The sequence below is a fragment of the Cherax quadricarinatus genome, chromosome 64 (assembly GCF_038502225.1).
Source record: "Cherax quadricarinatus isolate ZL_2023a chromosome 64, ASM3850222v1, whole genome shotgun sequence".
Taxonomy (NCBI): Eukaryota; Metazoa; Arthropoda; class Malacostraca; order Decapoda; family Parastacidae; genus Cherax; species Cherax quadricarinatus.
In genome coordinates, this window is record NC_091355.1 from 9,215,273 (window position 1) to 9,235,685 (window position 20,413).

A 20,413-nucleotide genomic window follows, 5' to 3' on the forward strand; every position below is an offset into this window, starting at 1 on the left:
ACCTCTGCCTGGCTGAGTGCTGAAGTTTTTGGTAGAGTTCTTTGTAGGGTAGAAAGGCATAACTAGCTGTATGTTTGAACTTCAGGCACATGCACAGTCACATTTTGCCTGTTGTGTACTACCATTTGAAAGTAGCAATAATCCCTTGATCTAAGGGCTGAAGTAAAGAGGTCATTCTTTGCATAGGGTGGGAGAAGGGGACTGACACTGGGGTTATTTTGAGCAATGTCATGTAGGAACCTAAGTACACACATTTGGCCCCAGGAGAGAAAGAGAAAAAGGGTAAGAGAAAGAGAGAGAGGAAAGAAGAAAAAAGTGTGACATCTAAGGAAGTCTTGAAAAGTTTTACAGTAACCATGGGACCAAAAGTCTGACTGACTTGTCAATAAATTTGATCTTAGGTCAGCATCTCTTTTCATGAAGTCTTAAGGGTTGCAGTGCACACCACATGTGAAGGCAACACAATCTTTGCAGTCACAGCTCCATTGGCATAAGAAGTTCCAGTCAGAATAACCCATATCATTTAGGGAGATTTCCATCTGCTCCCCTTCCCTCAGAAAGAGGTACTTATCTGTGGAGAGAAAACTGGGAAATGAAAGCTTGAACATTACCTAATTAATCAGCTTGGTTGAAAAAAAAAAGATAACCACAGTAGATGTAAAAAGGTCATACAAAGTGATTGCTGTTACAAATATTTTTATATTTATATATTAATAATAGTATAACTAAAGGTAGTAGGTTGGTAGACAGCAACCACCCAGGGAGGTACTACCGTCCTGCCAAGTGAGAGTAAAACGAAAGCCTGTAATTGTTTTACATGATGGTAGGATTGCTGGTGTCCTTTTTTCTGTTTCATAAACATGCAAGATTTCAGGTACGTCTTGCTATTTCTACTTACACTTAGGTTACACTGCACATACATGTACAAGCATATATATGCATATATACATACCCCTCTGGGTTTTCTTTTTTCTTTCTAGTTCTTGTTCTTGTTTATTTCCTCTTATCTCCATGGGGAAGTGGAACAGAATTCTTCCTCCGTAAGCCATGCGTGTTGTAAGAGGCGACTAAAATGCCAGGAGCAAGGGGCTAGTAACCCCTTCTCCTGTATATATTACTAAATGTAAAAGGAGAAACTTTCGTTTTTCCTTTTGGGCCACCCTGCCTCGGTGGGATACGGCCGGTTTGCTGAAAGAATAGCATAACTGCCTTTATAGATCACATCCTCTCAATATTATTTAATTATTTTTTCCTAATATTTGAGTTCCCTATGGATTAAACTGTTAGGATATGAAAATTATGATAACTCTGGCGAATGTATTTTCACAAACACAATTTTTCTAACAAGTAAATTCATAAATTAACATAAAGCTTATTATTATACAGTTTATTCAATTATTTTACTGCATACTACATCTCTATACAGTAATAAATTGAATGTCATTCAGTGAAACACTAAGAGCTTGCACTCATTTGAAATGCATTATCGAATTTAAGTGATGGTGACATTGGCTAGCTTTCATGCTATGTCCACAGTAACTTGTTATGTTTAACATCTTGCATGCAGCTTGAAGGCCAGCTCAAGTCTGACCCATTTTAAAAACATACCACTGCACTGTCTTTGATCTAAGTGTAACAGTACAAGAGTGAGTTACCACTTCTGATAACTCGAACCTTTTATTACCGAAAAATAGTTTTGCGCTGATGCAACACAAACAAGGTAAACATTTGACATGTGCTGCTAGCATGGGGGATGCTCTACTTCAAAGAAGAATTGCTCCAAATCCAAAAGTTCTCTTAATGCTTTCCCAGTAATAGTTCTGCCAACCTTCTTTTGTTTTCTCGACTTCACTGTAAGGAAAAAAAAATTGAATAGTAAATAATAACAAAGCTGTTCATCATTAAAAATGAGTTGCATCTAAATTTCACATTTCCAAGACACTTCAAATCATAAAATTTCTTAACATAACAAGAAACTTCTCTAATTACATTTTATGGAGAAGTACAGCACTTGCACTCTAAAAGAGGGGATTTGGGATTTTTGCCGTTTAGTGACATCTGAACTGTCATATCTACGTGCCTCTGCAAAGACAGCGATAATTGTGCATAACGGTGAAAGCATTTTTTTTTTTGGGTCACCCTGCCTCGGTGGGATACGGCCAGTTTGTTAACAAAAAATAATAATAATAGTAATATAGTTTGTTCTCCATGGGGAAAGAGAACAGAATTCTTCCCCCATAAGACATGTGTCATAAGAGGCAACTAAAATGCCAGGAGCAAGGGGCTAATAACCCTTTCTCCTGTAATTATTACTAAATTTAAAAAGAGAAACTTTCATTTTCCTTTTTGGGCCACTCTGCCTCGGTGGGATATGGCTGGTTTGTTTATAGTAGTAATACAGTATGGTATTTATCCCTGTTTTCAGCTGCAAAATCATTTTTATAACAGTCAAATACATAAATGAGGTATGTAATAACCTATTAGACTTTGTTATGAAAAGGCTTGAATTCTCAGATTTACTTATTACCTTTATACTGACATGAAATAGCTTCGTCATATCTATTTTTAAGCCTGTGTATGGGTCAACGAGGTGTGTAACTAACTTTGCACTCTTAAATCCCTGAAAAAGAGTGTGTTCTTAGTCTATTCTGTCAATGCCCTAAAGAATTTTTCATACCATCACCATATGCTCTGGGTCTTGGTTCTTCAATCAACTAGAGGCCTAGCTTTTTCATTTATTCTTCATAGGTCATTCACCATAACTTGAGTACAAATCTCCAACACAGCAGTGATAAAGAGATGCAGCTACCAGCTTCAAGGCATCCCAAAAGACTAGAAAATATAGTGAATTTACTCATCATTACATATTTGTTCCTAAAGGGTCAGATACCCTCAGATCATGGGGAGAGAGCACATCAACTTCTGAAGATGCTAGACAAAAAGATTCATCAGGAAAACCAAGGATCCCAGAGCGGCTAGTTTCTTGTTTCAGCATTGCAAACGTTGCAGCTGAAAGAGGTAACGCCCACTGTATCTTGGGTATGTACCCCAGATCTGAGGAGCTGAATGAGGTGTTTGAATGTGACTACTGATGAACACATTTGTGTACTTGTGATGTAATTCTAACCTAATGTATTTGATATCTAACATCTTTGCACCACCAGCGCATTTTTTGTACCTTGTGAAATGTACTACATAATAAAACATGCATATATATACGGCAAGAGTAGGAATTGTAAAATTTATACTCACTTTGATGGAACCCCTGTTTGAGACAATCGTAGTTCTGTACAGTCATCTTTCTGCTCAATATCTATTGTAACTGTTGAATAGTGCCCATTTGGCCAAGATTTGAAGCGCCACTTTTGTACAATCTGTTTATTCGGTTCCTTAAAATAAAAAAAAAAAAAGCCAGTGGTACTAACATTCTTTCAAAATATCAGACTTTACAAGATGGTTATCCCAGACAAATTACTGTACAGATTTAGGTGGCAAATTTTATCAATAGGGAGAATACAGAAAGATTGTGACAGAGGTGCTAGAAGAGATTATTATTATACCAGTATTAAAAAAATAGGCTAAACCCATAATGATTACACATCTTTACAAGAGAAAGGGGTGCTTACATCAGGAAAAGTGAGGTGTGTACTATTCCTTCAGTATTTTTCTCTAGTGCAATTATGCTGTTACTACCAGGAAAACCAATAATAATTATAAACAATAATAAATGGATGAATAACTAATGCTAATTCAAAGAGCAGAGAAAGGAAAACCAGCACAGCACAAGTTACAAATTTTTTAAGTGTTGCCATTGAAATTATATAAATACTGACAAATATTTAAATAAATTAGAAGCACACCTGCCTTGGTGGGAGACTTCCCATCTCCAGGACCGTCCGGCCTGCCGGTTTCCCTGAATCTTGTTGGAAGAAAAAAAAAAAAAAAATCAAACACGCTCACGCATGCCTGCTGGAAGTCCAAGCCCCTCGCACACAAAACCTCCTTTACCCACTACATGTATTACAGTACTGTATTAGGACATTTAGAAGTTCTTCACTCACAGGAAATATCACTTCAATACAGAAACTGGAATAAATGGAGGGATATGTTGTGTATCTTTATACATATATGCTTCCAAACTGTTGTGTTCTGAGCACCTCTGCAAAAACAGTGATTATGTGTGAGAGAGGTGAAAGTGTTGAATGATGATGAAAGTATTTTCTTTTTGGGGATTTTCTTTCTTTTCGGGTCACCCTGCCTTGGTGGGAGACGGCCGACTTGTTGAAGAAGAAGAAAAAAAAAATAATAATGGTCAAGAGGTGCAGAAGGACAAGTCCACTACTTATTCGATTGCTGTGTTCTGGAAAAGAGTATGTGGTTGTAAAAAGCCACATATTCCAAACACTAACTTTTGTATAGATCCTCTGCAGTGATGAGAAGCTGGGCTTCATTAAATCTTACAAGGCAACTGTGAGAATTACAGTGGATAATGCAAAGATTGTTCTGGTTTTCTGTTCTGCATGCATACATACGTTTTCTCACGCATTCCAGGCTTCTAGATTCTCCCACATATTACTTATCTTACTGATGGGACTACACATAATCCAGCTTGAGATTCAGAGTCTGATGGCTTTCTTTCTAACTAGACCCTTAATTGTGGTGAAGTCACAGTGGCTAAATTAACACTGCTGTTAGAGTATGCTAGCAATACTGTTATCCACTTCAATTGGTAGAAAAATAAATCTCCCAGGTCAGCACTACTGAATGGTTGTTAGTAATAGGTGGTGCTCTTCTACTACCATTGATAAAGTGCACTTAAATACATAACACTCAACAAGAACTAGGCGAGTGTTTTATGAATTTAAGTGCACCTCTCTTCAAGGAAACCAGGGGTTAAAAACCTATGCTCTAAGTAACCAATGATGACTTATCATTTGGTTTTCTTGTCATGATGATAAATAACAAAACAACAATCTTTGTTAGTAGGTTTTTCTATAAACCCCTGAAGTTTAGCTTATCTCAATCTCTACAGAGTAGGACATCAAGGCAGGGAAGCCAAATATCATATTTCTCATCCACAGTAAACTTAATGGAAGGTTCCACGGAGTTAAAGTTTGGAGAGTAAAACGGTTACGTTCCTGCTTAGGGTTCAATTACCAACACATCGTCCAAACCATGAAGTCCACATGCATTTGTCAGACATTCAGCCAGCATCAGTTTCCTTTGCATGCTATTAATAATAACAGTAGAACAATGTGTATCACTGACATAACTAGGAAAGAGCACTTATCTGGGAGATTTACTGTTCTGCCAGTTGGCAGGAAAATACATAATCCAGTGTAAAGTATGTGAAATGTTATGTGGGAGAACCTTCCAGGTTTTAGCTAGAGAGATTCTACCCTGGCAAGACTCTGATCAGATACGTAGTAACCCCACATCTAATGACCACTATGATCCTCATGGATTAGCATTTCGTTGGAGTATAATTATAATCACCCTTGACCACTATTTATATCCACTTTATTCCAATATTTGTATTGCATAAAGCTCCTGCAAGTGATATGTCTCAACAAAAATCTTATGCTGCATACATGTCTTCACACAGGTGCAGCTGCTTTATTAGTCTTGTTTGGCATAACAATTCAGAAATTTACATTACATTTTAACATGCTATATGTCAATTTAAGTAATTTTGGTAATGGTTTACAATGAAATGTGAAGACTGTACCTGCCTTTGCCTTAGTTTTGTGCAATATAGATGAATAAAGCTTATCTTTATTGTTAAATTATAAAATGCATAATTTGCCTTATTATTTTAACCAGTTTGAACAAAAGGAAGAATCACCTACCAAGGACTCAAATTCACCCGAAATATTACCACCAAAGAACTCAAACTTGCCTCCTTTTTCAACTCTTAACTTCACATCACCTCTTGTAAAAGCAACCACCATCTGAAAAATATTTTTTTTTTTATTTTACTTGCTTGCCAATACTACAAGCAAACTAAAAAAATTACATCTTTGGTCAAAAAACACTTTTCCAGTCTTATTCAAATTTCCCATAGTTAAAGAAAAAATGAGGTGCATTCACTAGCAGTTTATAAGCACTGCAGTGTTAAATATTTTAAGCCTATATCAACACAGAATTTCTAACTCACTATCCCATCATGTTACTGAGGATGGTAAGTCTACGCTAGTTCTGCACACTGGTGACTGTGATAAAGACACAGGTGTTGACATCACATAGAGAAAGTAATGTACTGATTTCTTCTTTAGCTAGCTTGTAAATAACTAAGGCAATACATTGCTAGGGAGGCAAGAGAAGTCATTCCCTCATGCATTGTCATATAGGTATTTGTTTGATACGAAAGAAGAGAGAGACAAGCAGAGATAATGATAAGGAAAGGAGTGTGTGTTGTACTAACATAATTACAGCATTAAGAGAAAGTTAGTAGCCCTAATGAGTCTAAAATAGTGGTGTTCAAATATACTCTCCAATATGTACTGTACCTTTCATATAATGTCACTATATTTTAACACTTCAATATGGCTTTTTAAAATGAAAATTATTACAAATGTAAAAAAAAAAAAAAAAAAAAAAAAAAAAAAGAAAATTTTTGCCTCAATGTAATAGAAAAGAAGAAAAAACAAAAAAGATGTGTAAAAGAGACGAGATAAACTAGTGCACTTACCTCTCGCTGTGTAAGTGCTCTATAAAGCTCATCTGCTGTGCATTTAAAGGTCTGGCTGACATTGATCTTGGAGGTACTTATCTTGCATCCTAGCTCCATCTTCTGTATATCATTGGTTGTGCTTTTCATCTGAAGAAAAAAAAGTGATGGTCATTTACAGAAGACATTATATAGCTACATTAGGAATACATGTTTTTCCATGGCTACTTTCACCCTCCAAATAGAAAACTACCATGGAAGAATAATCACCATGTGCCAGCAATGAAACATTACAAGATTACAGGATTTGTTACAAGAGCACATCTATGCTTGTGGTCTTCTTTCAATATTTGGTATTCTCAAATTTGTGAAGCACCCAAAAAGTTAACATATACATCTTTAATGCTATTCCAGTTTATTAATTGCACCCTCTGTTTTGTCTGTTGATGATACTATGAATAAATGGTTCTGACGAATAAAAAATGCATTTCCACATCAGGACTTGATGATCCACGAACAACCATCATACTCCACACAACTATAGATACCCCAGTAAGTATAACCGCATCTCTCACTTTTCCACTAAAGTTTTGCCCCGTCTCCATTTTGCTTGTTGTTTTACTATGACTTGAGCCATCTAGTTGCAGCCTGCTAAATGAACCATCAGTTGACAACCAGTGCAGAACAGCTGGAGAAGATGGCAGTCTCTATGAACCATCAGGCCATTTTGCTGAAATTTGTTTTCCATTTTGCATTTAAGCTCTAATGACCCACTGTGAACTATCACTAAAACCCCAAATCATGGTGGAGGCAGCTGCAGAACAGAGTATGGTATCCAAGAGCCATGTCAAAGAGACAGAAATTCACACAACTACATCAGCCTGGATGCCAGTCAGGCACTGCCAAGACCCTGACAACTGTATGCATAACCATCCACCTGAACAAGCAACATTTGGCAAGAAACCTCAAGTAAGCCCCAAACACAGACTATGTGGATAGCCACCACCAATATTAGGATAGAGATCACTCTGACTGAGGCTTAAAGAGAAAAATATGCAAGGTGGCATAAGCCAGCTCAAGTAAATGAAAGATAACTTTAGAATAAACAGACATTAACTCAACATTAAATCTATTTTCAATTATGAACTTTTAGTACTGAAATATAGTAGTTATAGCTATTTTATGTAAATACGTACTAATTAAAAGGCATGAGAATCTCTTATAGTGGGCAATAATATTCTTACTGCATAACTTACATTGGAGTTGAAGGAAATATCGGTAGATGGTGGGTTGTGTGTTTTAACTGGCTTGGTCACAGCCTGGCCTTTGGTAGGTTTAATGAGATCAACTGCATATTCTGGAAAGAAAAAAAAAGCTATTTGAGTACAATACTATTTCCCTGTATTATTAAAAAATGTGCTCTTAATTTTATACTTTCACTCTTCTTGTTCTTAAAGAAACAATGTTTCTTTACCTAAGTGGCAACTACACCAATATATGAAGCAACCTAAGTGGCAACTATACCAATACAGTAGTACCCAGAATTTTGGCCTTAATTCGTTCCGGAAGGCTGTTTGAGTGCCATTACCAAATGAATTTGTTCCCATAAGGAATAATGTAAATTAGATTAGTCCATTTCAGACCCCAAAAATACACTTACAAAAGCACTTACAATAATACAATTACATAATGTTCAAGTTGGGAGCTGTACGAAACTTGGGGTACTGCTGTATATGAAATTAAGGAATTCAACATTACAAATTTACAACCAACAAATATAGCTTTAAATTAACAAGACTTTATTAACACCAGTATGTTATGACACTGACGAGTGAAGATTGTCAGTATGCGTATGCCTTGTAGTATTTACCAGTCGTTTGCTTTGCCCTTAAGTATCCTATTATACAGCTTTTTCACTTTTTCATCACCTAATCTCTTTCTTACTTTGGTGTGAAATTGCCCAAAAGTAGAAAGGTTTCACACAACTGAAGTAGAACTTGCTGAAAGATCAAGTTTAAGCATGACAGAAGTGTGCCATTTCCATTAAGGAATGATGCAGCAGAACTCATTTTCAGTGGTGGCATGTATTTCCGTTTAGGAGTGCTAGGGCTGGCAGGCAGGAAGACCCTCCTCCTCCTCCTCACACATTGGACAACTCCATTGTTTTAACAGTGTGGGGAAGGGTGTGAAGCAAAGTGAAGGGATGTAAACAAACAGCCTTCCATGTGGGTCAATGTATCAAGATGTGTGCCATATGATTTCAGTGTATATCGGTTAGGTTTTTCCTTTTCATCACCCTATTTCATCTGTGTATATGTAATTATAGCACTTTATTTTATAATAATAATAATATCTTTATATCTACAAGTACATGACATGGTATACATGCCTAACTGACATCAATAACATACTACTATATATAGAAAGCCACTTGTTATGCAGAGGTCAGTTTTGTCCCAGGAAGCAACCCACACCAGTCGACTAACACCCAGGTACCCATTGTACTGATGGGTGAACATAGACAGCCGGCGTTAGGAAACATGCCTGATGTTTCTATCCTTGCCGGGAATCGAACCCGGACAGTCAGTGTGTGAAGTGAGAACTTTAGCCACCAGGCCACGGGCCACTGTAAGTTGATATATTAGGGTAGTCTACAAAAATACAAGTTTGAAATTTTATTGTCTCACCTTGTCACTAACTTCCACTTTAAGAAAAAAAAAATCCATGACAAGCTTTAAAAACTTTCCCCCCATTTGGCAGGAATTATCTTTTTTTCTCTAGAAGAAAATGAAATCAAGAGCAGCCAAAACCACTCTTCTGTGCAGCATTAGCACAACAGAAAATAAATTAGAAAAATAAAAATAATAATACAGTGGTCCCTCATTTATCGTCGTTAATCTGTTCTTGGAAGTGCGACGATTATCGAAAAAGACGATTTTCGAATCAATTTTCCCCATAAGAAATAACGTAAATACAATTAATCCATTCCTGACACCCAGAAATATTAAAACAAAAAAATTTTTTAAATGAAATATAGATGTAGTACATAAACAATACAATGGGACATGATGAATGAAACATTAACAGCATAACACTTACCTTTATTGGCGATTCTTCTTAGTGTATGGAAGACTGGAGGAGGAGAGAGATTGCATTAGTTACTCTTTGGAAGGGGAATCCCCTTCTATCAACACCGCAGGTACCAAGTGCTTTTCTGGGGTTACTTCTCTTCTCTGTTTCTTAATGCCACTAGGACCAGCTTGAGAGTCACTGGAGTCCTGCCTCGCAAAATAACTGTCCAGAGAGCTCTGTTTCTGGCATCTCTTTAACACTTCCCTAAAATGGGACAAGACTCTGTCACTGTACAAGTTGCCGATATGGCTTGCAACATCCTTCTTAGGGTGATGTTTCTCCATAAATCTTTCCATCCTACCCCACATTTCAAAAATCTCCTTAATTTCTGAAGGCACCTTCTTCCATCTCTCTTCCTCCTCCTCTGCAGCAAGATTCTGAGCTGCAATCTGTTGCTCTTCCTGCTGAAGCTCTTGCAGCTCCTCAGTGGTTAGCTCTTCGTTGTGGTCCTCCACCAACTCTTCCACATTCTCCAAACTCACATCCAACCCCATGGAACTCCCCAATACCACAAGAAAGTTCACAACTGACAGGCTCATCAGGGTCAGCCACAAACTCTTCAAAATCCCTCTTGTGGACACAATCTGGCCACAATTTTCTCCAAGCAGAGTTCAAAGTCCTGGTAGTCACCCCCTCCCAAACCTTACCTATAAGGCTTATGCAATGGAGGATACTGAAGTGTTTTTTCCAAAACTCTCTTAGGGTCAAGTGAGTGTCTGAGGTTACATTAAAGCACCTTTGAAACATTGCTTTGGTATAGAGTTTTTTAAAGTTTGAAATGACCTGCTGGTCCATGGGCTGGAGGAGAGGAGTGGTATTCGGGGGCAAGAACTTTACTGTGATGAACCCAAACTCCCGCAGAATTAGGTCATCCAAGTTTGGAGGATGAGCAGGTGCACTGTCCATTACTAGGAGGCACTTGAGATCCAATTTCTTTTCCAGGAGGTAATTCTTCACACTAGGGCCAAACACTTCATTGAACCACTCGGCGAAAATTTCCCTCGTGACCCATGCCTTATTATTAGATCTCCAAAGCACACACAATTTACTCTTCATAACATTGTTTTTTTTGAACGCTCTGAGATTTTCAGAATGGTACACTAGTAACAGCTTCACTTTGAAATCCCCACTAGCATTAGCACAGAACATGAACGTCAGCCTGTCTTTCATAGACTTGCGTCCTGGCAGTCCCTTTTCCTCCTGAGTAATGTAGGTTCTCTTTGGCATTTTCTTCCAAAAGAGGCCTGTTTCGTCACAAATGAACACCTGTTCAGGTTTCAGTCCTTCAGCTTCTATGTACTCCTTGAATTCACTTACGAATTTTGTAGCTGCAATTTGGTCCGAACTGGCAGCCTCACCATGCCTTGTCACACTGTGTATGCCACTACGGTTCTTAAATCTCTCAAACCAACCTTTGCTGGCCTTAAATTCACAAATATCAATACTCATTGCAGGTAATTTCTTTACCAGATCATCATGCAACTGCCTAGCCTTTTCACAAATAATCAACGTCATAAGACTATCTCCTGCTAACTGTTTCTCGTTTATCCACACCAATAATAACTTCTCAACCTCTTCGAGTACTGGTGATCTCATTGTTGTCAGCATATTTACCCCCTTTGCAACAACAGCTTCCTTGATTTCCTTTTTCTTGGCCACGATGGAAGATATGGTTGTACGGGATTTGTTATACATTCTGGCCAGTTCGGCCACGTGTATGCCACTTTCATATTGTTCAATGATGTTTTTCTTAAATTCAATTGTATTTCTCACCTTCTTTACCAAAGGCTTGGCACTAGGAGCTTTCTTTGGAGCCATAGTAGCTTACTTAGCACTTGCAAGCACTAAAATGAATGGAATATTATGAAATATTTCGTATGAACACGTGAGGGGACCGTCGCTCACTGGTAAACAATGGCACACTGGCTGGGAAGGGAGACCGAGGCGGCTCAGAGCCGTGAGTACGCGTCCAGGATGAACGATGATTAGCGAGTCAACCGACCATTGGCGAGCCAATGTTTGGACTAAAATAATGCGACGATTTCCGAAAAGGACGACTATCGAGCCCGACTATTATCGAGGGACCACTGCATAAGAATAATGAGGGAGTGGATATTCAAAGTTCTAGAGTATCTCTAAAAGAAGTCCAACCATCACAAAACTTTACACAATTTTTTTTTAGACATAAAAGGAACAGTGATAGTGTGAATGATGGTGAGAGTGTCTTTTTCCGGTCACCCTGCCTTGGTGGGAGACAGCCAGCGGGTTAAAAAAAAAAAAAAAAAAAAACAGTAAAAGGAAAAAGCAAGAGAAATCCAGAAATTAATTTTCTACCTCCTACAGATTTAAGATACAATGGAAAGTGGAAAGGAAATATACAAGTTGCTCAAACTATGGCAGAGTAAGTTCTACCACCAGGTCTTATATTTCAGTATAGAAGTTACAAATTATTATTAATAAATACATGTGAAAGTCCAAAACCCAACATGGATAAAAGTAAACCCAATTTAGGAAGTGATTTCTGAAATATATATAATTTCTAATAATCCATACTAACCTTTCTTTAGTGTCTCAATATATTCACGAATCTTCTCCCTAATATTATTGGCACCCTTCTTTCTGAGAAACTCCTTCACTTTGTCCCCAAGTGATCCTCCGGCAGACAGAGTAACATTAACCTGAAGCAATAAAATCAGAACTATTAAATTATCAATTGTTGTAGTCTTAAAGAAACAGTTATTAGAAATAGTCCAAAGGGAAGATTGGCAACGGGCAACTTAAGAGAGTAAATCACCTCAAAATTAGTGTTACTGGTACATGCAATCCAATTTTGATTAAATTAAATTAGGGAACAGGTGCGATTTGAACCCATGGCAAGTAACTTCTAAAACTTGCAGACCAGTGTGTTAACCTCTTGGCCAGCTGGCTCTAATAAGACTCATTCAACTAGATATAGTTCTATACACTATAGGAAAGTTAGCATGGGGGCCACACCATGACCACAAATGATGGTTTTTACAAGTGAATCTCACACCAGCATGGCCAGCCATGCTGGTGTTATACAGCACCTGAGGGAATAGAAAGCATTCAAGCTTATTTCAAGGAATTGGTGCACAGGTCCAATTCCTTAGATCAAGAGCCCCTTGCCAGCATAAAGTATCCTCCCTTAAGGGGTTTCTTGACCAGAACTGTGAACATTAAACAATATTCTTAAAGAGAAAAAGGATTTGAATAATATCACAACTGACATTGTTCCTCATTATGAAAATTCTCATTATCCACCCTGACAGTTTTCCTGGCCTTTATGGCACTTCCTTTACTGCATTCTCTAAATGACATATGACATTATTTTACTCAAATCTTGTACTTGTCCTTTCATTCTACAAGATGGTCCTCCCATATTGATGTCTAATGCTTCTTTTAATTTCTTCATTCTTTCCAAATCTGAGCAGTTGGGATATGTCACAGCTGAACAAGTTATTTTCCACTGGTCACTGGAAAATATGGTTGATATCTGTTTGTAATTTGTGAGTCTCCTACCAAGACAATTTCCATTCGTATTTCGATACTGTCCTGAGGAAGTCACTGTGGCAAAATTTAAGTGAACAGAGGTCTGTTCTCTGCATTTGTTTTACTCTAATTAGGCTTTTTTTATTCATTTATCTCATGCTGTGCCATCAGATACTGTATTTTATTTTTAATGATCATAGAAAAGCTAAAATACAGACAATGACTTACATCAATTTCTTCAGGGTCGTTTTCCTCTGATAAGTTGGGTATGTCTATAGTGCCTTTGATATCCTTTTCAGGATCCTCAGTCACTATGGCAGTCCAATCCAAATGCACCACCCACTCGTAGAAGAATATAAGTTTACCTTTGCGGTTACTAGCAGTGGCTTCACCTTCACATTTTGTTAATTCCTTTATTGTAATTATACCTGAAAGTCAAAGAAACACATTAATTTATTTGCAGTTTTTTAAAAAGTGGAAAAAAAAAAAAAAAAAAAAAAATGGATGGCAATGCTACTCTAGTAATCACAGGACAATAATGTCTATCAAAAAAACAGTTTCCTAACAAACTGAAGCACCATTTCATTGCCTGAACACAAAATATGTTACTATTTGCTTACTATCTTGTTTCAAGCTGAAGCATCCCTTGAGGTACCACAGTAGATCATATTTATTAAAATTTTTAACCCTTAAACTGTCCAAACATAGATCTACGTTCACGTGCGTAGCACTCCGAAAGTAGATCCACTTTTTTTTACATTTGAAAGCACGTAAAAAAAACGTAGATCTACGTTCGGAGCACTACGCAAGTGAACGTAGATCTACATTTGGACAGTTTAAGGGTTAAAAGAATATCAACAAGTGTTGACAAAGTTTATGTTACTAGCACAAACCTACGGGTTCAATATCACACTTCTATGTATATACAGTACAGTGGACCCCCGCTTAACGATCACCTCCCAATGCGACCAATTATGTAAGTGTATTTATGTAAGTGCGTTTGTACGTGTATGTTTGGGGGTCTGAAATGGACTAATCTACTTCACAATATTCCTTATGGGAATAAATTCGGTCAGTACTGGCACCTGAACATACTTCTGGAATGAAAAAATATCGTTAACCGGGGGTCCACTGTACATGTATTATTCTTATGCAGGCTATTTCCCACCCTTAACGGGTGGCCCACATGTATATTCTTCAGGCGCATCAAATTACTACCAGTAAATACTTCCTTCTTGAAGGAGCCCCTGGCAATCTGTTGAGAAATTAAGTATTGTGGTGAACATCAAGAGGACTACAGTACCATCAGTAAGTACATATGTACTATATACAGAATGGAAATAAATGGTATAAAATACCGACACAATGGAAATATAAACACATATGCAGTTTAATGTGATCCTTTATTGACAACATTTCGCCCACACAGTGGGCTTTCTGTTTGTGACTTGAAAAAGCCCACTGTGTGGGCAAAATGTTGTCAATAAAGGATCACATTAATCTGCATGTGTGTTTATATTTCCACTATATACAGAAAATGAAGAAATACATAAGCATTCCATAAATGGCAAACTAAATTTTTAAACCACATTAATATAATTTTAAGGAAAATTAATTACAACAATGTAAAATAACATCCAACAACCTTTTATTTTATGCTACAGTGTGTAGAATAAGGTTTTAATCACAGATTTAATTTTGGAAACATTCAGCACTTATGTAGGTATCAACACTGTAAGGCAAACCTTACCTAATCCTGGTTCTTCAATGATCATGCCCTCAAACAAAGACTTCAGTTTCTCTTTACTCCAGCCACTGGCATTCTTCTCCGACCTTCAGGGATGAAACAGTCCTCATTAATAGAATTTTTACACAGCATGCTTTATTTACTTATCTATTATAGTTATGTCTTGACTGCTTGAGAGAAATTAAAATTAAATGACAATTAACTAATTCTAATACTAAAATAAAGAATTGTTAATGTACTACTGTAATTTATATAAATTATGGCAAAATGTGTCAAGATCTTACGCTATATCAAGCAGAAATGAAAATTATTCCACGTTATTTAATGAGTATTAAATGCAAGCTGTGATTTCGTGTATAGGGCAAGGAGGAATAACATCTTGTAGGAGTGAGGAAGAGCCAGTTGTGAGTGTGGGGGAAGTTCGTGAGGCAGTAGGTAAAATGAAAGGGGGTAAGGCAGCCGGGATTGATGGGATAAAGATAGAAATGTTAAAAGCAGGTGGGGATATAGTTTTGGAGTGGTTGGTGCAATTATTTAATAAATGTATGGAAGACGGTAAGGTACCTAGGGATTGGCAGAGAGCATGCATAGTTCCTTTGTATAAAGGCAAAGGGGACAAAAGAGAGTGCAAAAATTATAGGGGGATAAGTCTGTTGAGTATACCTGGTAAAGTGTATGGTAGTATTATTATTGAAAGAATTAAGAGTAAGACGGAGAATAGGATAGCAGACGAACAAGGAGGCTTTAGGAAAGGTAGGGGGTGTGTGGACCAGGTGTTTACAGTGAAACATATAAGTGAACAGTATTTAGATAAGGCTAAAGAGGTTTTTGTGGTATTTATGGATTTGGAAAAGGCATATGACAGGGTGGATAGGGGGGCAATGTGGCAGATGTTGCAGGTGTATGGTATAGGAGGTAGGTTACTGAAAGCAGTGAAGAGCTTTTATGAGGAAAGTGAGGCTCAAGTTAGAGTATGTAGGAAAGAGGGAAAGTATTTCCCAGTAAAAGTAGGCCTTAGACAAGGATGTGTGATGTCACCGTGGTTGTTTAATATATTTATAGATGGGGTTGTTCTAGGTAGTAGGTTGGTAGACAGCAACCGCCCAGGGAGGTACTACCGTCCTGCCAAGTGAGTGTAAAACGAAAGCCTGTAAGTGTTTTACATGATGGTAGGATTTCTGGTGTCTTTTTTTCTGTCTCATGAACATGCAAGATTTCAGGTACGTCTTGCTACTTCTACTTACACTTAGGTCACACTACACATACATGTACAAGCATATATATACACATCCCTCTGGGTTTTCTGCTACTTTCTTTCTAGTTCTTGTTTACTTCCTCTTATCTCCATGGGGAAGTGGAACAGAATTCTTCCTCCGTAAGCCATGCGTGTTGTAAGAGGTGACTAAAATGGCAGGAGCAAGGGGCTAGTAACCCCTTCTCCTGTATAAATTACTAAATTTGGAAAGAGAAGCATTTGTTTTCCTTTTTGGGCCACCCTGCTTCAGTGGGATACGGCCAGTTTGTTGAAAGAAGAAGAAAAGATGGGGTTGTAAGAGAAGTAAATGAGAGGGTCTTGGCAAGAGGCGTGGATTTAAAAGATAAAGAATCACACAAAGTGGGAGTTGTCACAGTTGCTCTTTGCTGATGACACTGTGCTCTTGGGAGATTCTGAAGAGAAGTTGCAGAGGTTGGTGGATGAATTTGGTAGGGTATGCAAAAGAAGAAAATTAAAAGTGAATACAGGAAAGAGTAAGGTTATGAGGACAACAAAAAGATTAGGTGATGAAAGATTGGATATCAGATTGGAGGGAGAGAGTATGGAGGAGGTGAATGTATTCAGATATTTGGGAGTGGACGTGTCAGCGGATGGGTCTATGAAAGATGAGGTGAATCATAGAATTGATGAGGGGAAAAGGGTGAGCGGTGCACTTAGGAGTCTGTGGAGACAAAGAACTTTGTCCTTGGAGGCAAAGAGGGGAATGTATGAGAGTATAGTTTTACCAACGCTCTTATATGGGTGTGAAGCATGGGTGATGAATGTTGCAGCGAGGAGAAGGCTGGAGGCAGTGGAGATGTCATGTCTGAGGGCAATGTGTGGTGTGAATATAATGCAGAGAATTCGTAGTTTGGAAGTTAGGAGGAGGTGCAGGATTACCAAAACTGTTGTCCAGAGGGCTGAGGAAGGGTTGTTGAGGTGGTTCAGAGATGTAGAGAGAATGGAGCGAAACAGAATGACTTCAAGAGTGTATCAGTCTGTAGTGGAAGGAAGGCGGGGTAGGGGTCGGCCTAGGAAAGGTTGGAGGGAGGGGGTAAAGGAGGTTTTGTGTGCGAGGAGCTTGGACTTCCAGCGGGCATGCGCGAGCGTGTTTGATAGGAGTGAATGGAGACAAATGGTTTTTAATACTTGACGTGCTGTTGGAGTTTGAGCAAAGTAACATTTATGAAGGGATTCAGGGAAACTGGCAGTAACTGCACTCTGAAGGACGGGTATTAATGTTGCAGTTTAAAAACTGTATTGTAAAGCACCCTTCTGGCAAGACAGTGATGGAGTGAATGATGGTGAAAGTTTTTCTTTTTTCGGGCCACCCTGCCTTGGTGGGAATCAGCCAGTGTGTTAATAAATAAAAAAATAAATGCAAACTAGAACAAAGGTACAGGTAGGGTCTGATCAGCCAGATGTCAGATATGTAGGTTCATGAACAGCAAGCAGCAACAGCCTTACTGATCAGGCAGTTATTAAACTAACAAGTAAATGAACTCTTAAAACAAGCTACAAACAGCTTCCTCCCTTGACCAAAGGTGTGTTTGCCTGCTATGCTAACCTAATTTATGGGAGGTGAAATTCTAGTTCATGTCCTGCCTAATAACTTTGGCTCAAAAGACATGATGTAGCCCAAAAGCTACAGCTTGTGTTCTCTACTGCCATATTACAAACATGGAGGGGGAGCACTAAACTCCTAAGGATCTTACAGAACCTGTAAACATGGGAGGTAATGAGGTTCAGTCCAAAGATAGGTTCAATTCCATGGATCAAGAATCCCCTCACTAGCATCAAGGTGCTTTCCTTGAAAGGCCCATACCATTAACCAACCAGCATGGTATCCAATCAAACCCCATGGCTATAGTTATAGGCAAATTAGAATTTCTTCACAGAATTCACATCTACAACTTCTTTTCCTTTCCTCGTGCTCACACACCCTCACCATGTTCAGCATGCATCTCACACCACTCAGACCCTAAACAGTCAACAAACATGCAGGTATTTATTTACTGCTATCTAAACATGGGTAGTTTTAAGAAGACTTGCCCATACATCATGACTAGCTTGGGGAGTGAGCCTGGATCCTTTCAGTTATGCTCTGAATCTCTATCACTAAGCTATGATGTTAGAACAACTGATACTCATTTATGCAGATAGGCAAGTTTTATTTTTTAGAGCAAACATATTATACAACTTACAAGTCATTTGTATCACATACTTTGAATAAAAATATACAAAAAATGACATGAAGACATAAAATAGAATATCCCTAGAATTTCTCAATAGTATTATTAACCAAGAAAGTTAGTAACCCTAAGAAAGTCAAGGAAAGTGACATCTTCTCAAGATATAACCAACAATAGTCAGCTAACACTGAGATATCTATTTACTGTGTGGTGAACAAGAGCAATAGGTATGAGAAAAGATGCCCAACATTTTCATTTGCCCCCAAGATTGAACTCAAGTCCTTGGGTTATAAGTGTCAGGAACAACCACTGAGAACATAATGGTGAAGCACTATAGGCCTACTAACCTATGCTAGGCAGGTCAAAAAATATATCCAACCACACCCATTCTATGTACCCATCTAACCTCTATGTAAAACTACCCATAGTTTGACTCCATGATGCTATGCCAATGCAGTACTCCCAAATCTAAATCTGTCCAACTTTAAATTCAATGCTGCAAGTCTTGTCTTTGTTAGATATTCAGCAAGCTTATCTAAATATCCCTTTATTATTTTTTGGTTTCCATTTACACACTTAAATAAAATCTTCCCCTTCTCCAATTTTAAGTCTTTCCAGAGAGTTGAAGTTCAATGCCTCCAGCATATCTTCATAGAAAAGGTTTCTGATACATGGCATAAACTCTGTCATTCTCCTCTGTATATTTTCCAGCACAGTTATGTCCACTCTGTAATATGGAAACAGGAACTGAGTAGCATAATCTAAACGACGCTGTACTCGAGGACCCCAATGGAAATCCAAGGACCCCAAGGGAAATCCAAGGACCCCAATGGAAATCCAAGGACCCCAAGGGAAATCCAAGGACCCCAAGGGAAATCCAAGGACCCCAATGGAAATCCAAGGACCCCAAGGGAAATCCAAGGACCCCAATGGAAATCCAAGGACCCCAATGGAAATCCAAGGACCCCAAGGGAAATCCAAGGACCCCAATGGAAATAAGTCACTGACTATTTTGGGTTATCTTCGGTAATTTACACTATGTATGATAATTATACTTATGTTTACCTATGCCTAAATAAACTTACTTATCAAGGATATAAGAGGCTGAAGTATGACATAATACAGTTAGATAGGTCAGAGAACTTACCAGTGCCAGTTGTTAACATTAGTAGCATCGGGTCGTTCCTCAACAATCCACCTGGGGTCACCTTCTCCCCACTTGGCCATTACGGGTCAATTAGTGTATGTAGCAGGTAAAATCAGCAGGTCAGACCGGGGTCAGAGGACCGGCGTGATATCCACCTGCTATTACTCCTTGATAATTCGTAATTGAGGCTTTTCCCGCCCTGTAATATATCCCTTAAGGCTTCCTCTGGCGATAATATCTGCCAGATATATAGTGCCGAAGACCGGTAGTCAGGGTTAAGAGGGAAAAAAGAGGATACTATTCCAGTGGAGGGATGTACAGTGACTGCCAGCCAATGTTTACCTCCAACCAGGGATCCCGAGGCGAATATTCCAGAATAAACTACAGACACTATATATATAACTTTATGCTGCGTGTCTTATTATATAAAATATATATAAGTATGCGTATTCTTATAAATGCGGGTTTTGATACCGCATACAGCGAAGATGACAAAAAATAATGTTAAACTTTATCGGTATTTGCAGGTATGTCACCTCAATATACACATGTATTGTCTTGTATTCAGTATTTCTTAAACTGATTTACAAAATATAAAATTATTAAGTGGTAAATTAATTGCGTCGTGAAAGAAAGAAATTGTATAAGAAGTCACAAAGAACACCTAACTAGAATGTATGAGAACCTTGCAAGTTCTGAAACACTAAAATGTTGAACTTATTTTATATATAGAGAGCTCGAACTTATTTTCCCTTAATAG

The 20,413-nt window shown here is 38.1% G+C and overlaps 1 protein-coding gene across 2 annotated transcripts; it reads right to left on the reverse strand.

Moving 5' to 3' along the window:
- Window positions 1-1,303: 1,303 nt before the first annotated feature.
- LOC128700003 (activator of 90 kDa heat shock protein ATPase homolog 1) lies at window positions 1,304-19,984 on the reverse strand. 2 transcript variants are annotated; one of them, XM_053792887.2, is made up of 9 exons: window positions 19,654-19,984; window positions 15,063-15,145; window positions 13,541-13,740; window positions 12,360-12,480; window positions 7,927-8,027; window positions 6,692-6,820; window positions 5,850-5,951; window positions 3,253-3,389; window positions 1,304-1,851 (listed from the first exon to the last, which is right to left on the reverse strand). In XM_053792887.2, the coding sequence occupies exons 1-9, from the start codon at window positions 19,731-19,733 to the stop codon at window positions 1,764-1,766; spliced, it is 1,041 nt and encodes a 346-aa protein (XP_053648862.1). In that variant the 5' UTR covers window positions 19,734-19,984; the 3' UTR covers window positions 1,304-1,763. The 2 variants fall into 2 exon arrangements, 1 of the variants encoding a protein (XP_053648862.1); XR_008408694.2 differs by having other exon boundaries at window positions 1,840-1,851; window positions 5,900-5,951; window positions 19,654-19,876.
- Window positions 19,985-20,413: the final 429 nt, after the last annotated feature.

Bases quoted from the DNA above. Each gene is read 5' to 3' on its own strand.
- LOC128700003 (XM_053792887.2), bottom strand. From the start codon at position 19,733: ATGGCCAAGTGGGGAGAAGGTGACCCCAGGTGGATTGTTGAGGAACGA. The intron at 15,146-19,653 runs GTAAGTTCTCTG...TCATCCCTGAAG, and splicing joins AATGTTAACAACTGGCACTG to GTCGGAGAAGAATGCCAGTG. The intron at 1,852-3,252 runs GTGAGTATAAAT...TTTTCCTTACAG, and splicing joins CAAACAGGGGTTCCATCAAA to TGAAGTCGAGAAAACAAAAG.